This window comes from Propithecus coquereli, unplaced genomic scaffold, assembly GCF_000956105.1.
Source record: "Propithecus coquereli isolate 6110/MARCELLA unplaced genomic scaffold, Pcoq_1.0 Scaffold6, whole genome shotgun sequence".
In the NCBI taxonomy this organism is placed as follows: domain Eukaryota; kingdom Metazoa; phylum Chordata; class Mammalia; order Primates; family Indriidae; genus Propithecus; species Propithecus coquereli.
The window spans coordinates 7,692,252-7,695,044 of record NW_012151951.1 but is presented as its reverse complement, the minus strand read 5'-3'; the positions used below and the strand labels follow the sequence as shown (position 1 = coordinate 7,695,044).

At 31.9% G+C, this 2,793-nt stretch overlaps 1 protein-coding gene across 1 annotated transcript in view; it reads right to left on the bottom strand.

Moving 5' to 3' along the window:
• The window catches only part of CUL5 (cullin 5), a 159,083-nt gene that overhangs the window by 83,703 nt on the left and 72,587 nt on the right, over positions 1 to 2,793 (bottom strand). Inside the window, exon 4 of the mRNA XM_012659126.1 lies at positions 786 to 927. Within this exon, the coding sequence (XP_012514580.1) occupies positions 786 to 927 (142 nt within the window). The remainder of the gene's footprint in view (positions 1 to 785; positions 928 to 2,793) is intronic.

The following is a 2,793-nucleotide window of genomic DNA, read 5'->3' as shown; positions in this document are numbered from 1 at the left end:
ACAAAAGAAAGAAAGAGAGAAAGAAAGAAAGAAAAAAAGAAAAAAAAATTTCAGGGACACTGCTAAAGAAAATCTGAAGACTTAGTAAAGAAATATGGGGGCAATGTAGAAAAAGCCAGTCAAAAATAACTCCAGAGGTTCATTAATTCAACAAATACTTATCGAGAGTGATTTCATGACAGGCATTCTGTGTTCAGTAAAGATAGTGTCGACAACACAATTAAACAAAAGCATTAGGTCAGTGAAGCAAAGGTACTATGAAGCAGTAAGTGAGATGACTTAACTAAGTCTGGGAATTAGGAAAGGCCTCCATGAGGAAATAGAAGATGAGGATGAGTTAGATGATGAAGAGGGAGGAAGAATATTCTAAGTTAGAGGAAACAAATGAGAATATCCTTGTCAGCAGCTAAGAAGTTAGAAGAGAATGTACACATGCAAGTAACATACTTCCTGAAAACATAAATATAAAACCTTTTTATGAGCTGTAGTTACCTTTCATGAGCTATAAATTCAAATTTATATTTCTCTGATTTAAGTCACTAAAAAGATTTTCCAGCCAAGAAATTAATGACACGAAGAAAATAAATATTAACCACATGAATATGAATATATATAGATTTCTTTAAAGCAGAATAAATACAATTTGTGTGCTCTTTAAGAAAAACATCTGGTACAAAAAGATGTGACTTTATATGCTAATAAACATAACTTTGATAGTACTATTCTGTAATTGTCCCAAAATTTCCATGAAAGAGAAATTATGATCATAAAAGTTCAGAACATACCATAAGATTCTCTTACTCCAATGACCAGCTGAGAATCAAAAGCTTCTCCTAATCTTTCAGCATGTACCAGTTTCATTGCACTATCCTGTAGTCTGTTCTTTATATTTGAAAAGATTGACTCATTCCACGTATCAAGCATAAGCTAGGAAAACATGAACAAAACAGGACATCATTTTCAATTATTAATATACCAAGTACAAATATACCATACCATTAATATACCATGTACAAACACTAAAGAAGGAAAACAAAGTCTTAGGCCTTCAGGGAAGCAGCATATTTACCATAATGGTAAAGAATAGGTTTCTCAAAATGAGACATAATTGGGTTTAAATCCCAGCTCTGTCACTTATTTACCTGCTTTCCTATGGGTAAAATAGTCAAAATAATAGTACAAATTTCAGGCAGTGGTTATAAAAATTAAATATGATGCACGGAAAATGTTTCTTCTCCCATAGTTACAAGGTTGAATTTCAGAAATCTTGGTGTGTTTGGAATACTCATATACATGTGTTTGTGCAGATACATAAAAAAATACAAAAAGGACCAACGGAAAATGTTTGATACTGAACCTCAAAAAAAGAATATGCAAATCTAGCTTATAGATGTTCCATTAAAATGATGGAAATGGTATATACACATTGGTGAGTACACATTAGTGCTTCAAGTATTATAACTTGGTCAAATATAGGATATATATTAGTAACAGCAGCAGCAATAATAACAAGAGTTAATAGTTTTATAACATTCACTATGTACCTTGGACTACTCTATGTATTTTCCACACATACTTAATCTTCACAACCTTTAAATAGGTACTATTATTATTTCCCCTTTAGATGTGTGAAACCTGGGGCACAGAAAGCAAAGCTAACTTTCCCACATTCACACAGCCCGTAAGTGGCACACCGGGCTTTGAATCCAACAACTGTGATACCAGAGTCAATACTCTTAATCATTAAGTGATGCTGCTTCCCACAATCAATAGAGAATGATAAAAATTAAAAAAACAAACAAACAGAAGAACAAAAGAGGAAAAGATTATGGGACTGCAAATTAAATATCACCTAGAAGTGTTTTCATCCTTTTTTTGTTTGGTACAAATTTCTCATATTGCAATTATTTCTACCACTGAAGAACCACTGGTTATCTAAATGTATAGTATCCCTGTCAACATTAGAGCAAATTTTAAGGCTAGGATGAGGCAACAATGCCCAGGCCACATTATTAATGCCTGAGTTTGTTACTATAACCATCACAGCAAATAGTAAGTTGTTTAAAGTTCAAATGGCATTTTTTACTTTTCAAATCTATGTTTCCACTTGAGTCTCACTAGTAGGAAGATACATGGAAAATGAAAATAGAAAGTTTGAAGAGCACTGAAGAGTTGAAAGGGAATCCTAGGAACCTTCATTCTCAAGGCTGAGTTCTTTCCATTAAATCATGACTGGTTACTGGGCACAAAGCTTTTAATTAGAAACTACACAAAATATGAAAATAAGCACAGTACATACTGAGTTTATAATAGGTAGAATCAAGTAAAAGAAAGATTATAAAAAGAGATGGCAATTTAGCCACAATTAAACACAAAGATATCAGAAGACAACATAATAGAGACTTTTAAAAGAGGAAAAAACTAATTTAATTATAGTGCAATAAAAATATTAAAGAAAGAAAAGGAAAATAAAATGCCCAACCTAAAAATGAATCTTAAAGAATAAACTAGGATTTGCATAGAGAGAGATTAGTAAGGAAAACAAATATTCAGAAGCAGAAAAGCACAAGCTATAATGACTACATTGTCTAAATGCATTGTAAGGTTAACAGAAGATAAGGTAGAAAAGTAAATTAGGAATGATTGTGGAGAACTTCAAATCTCAAACTAAGTAACCTGAACTTAGCACGGTGTACCACTTAAGAGGTAATTAGGAAAAATGCTAATAGTACTTAAAAATTAATCTTGTGAACCCTATATGGGCTAAATGATAGCAATAAGATAACTGTAAGA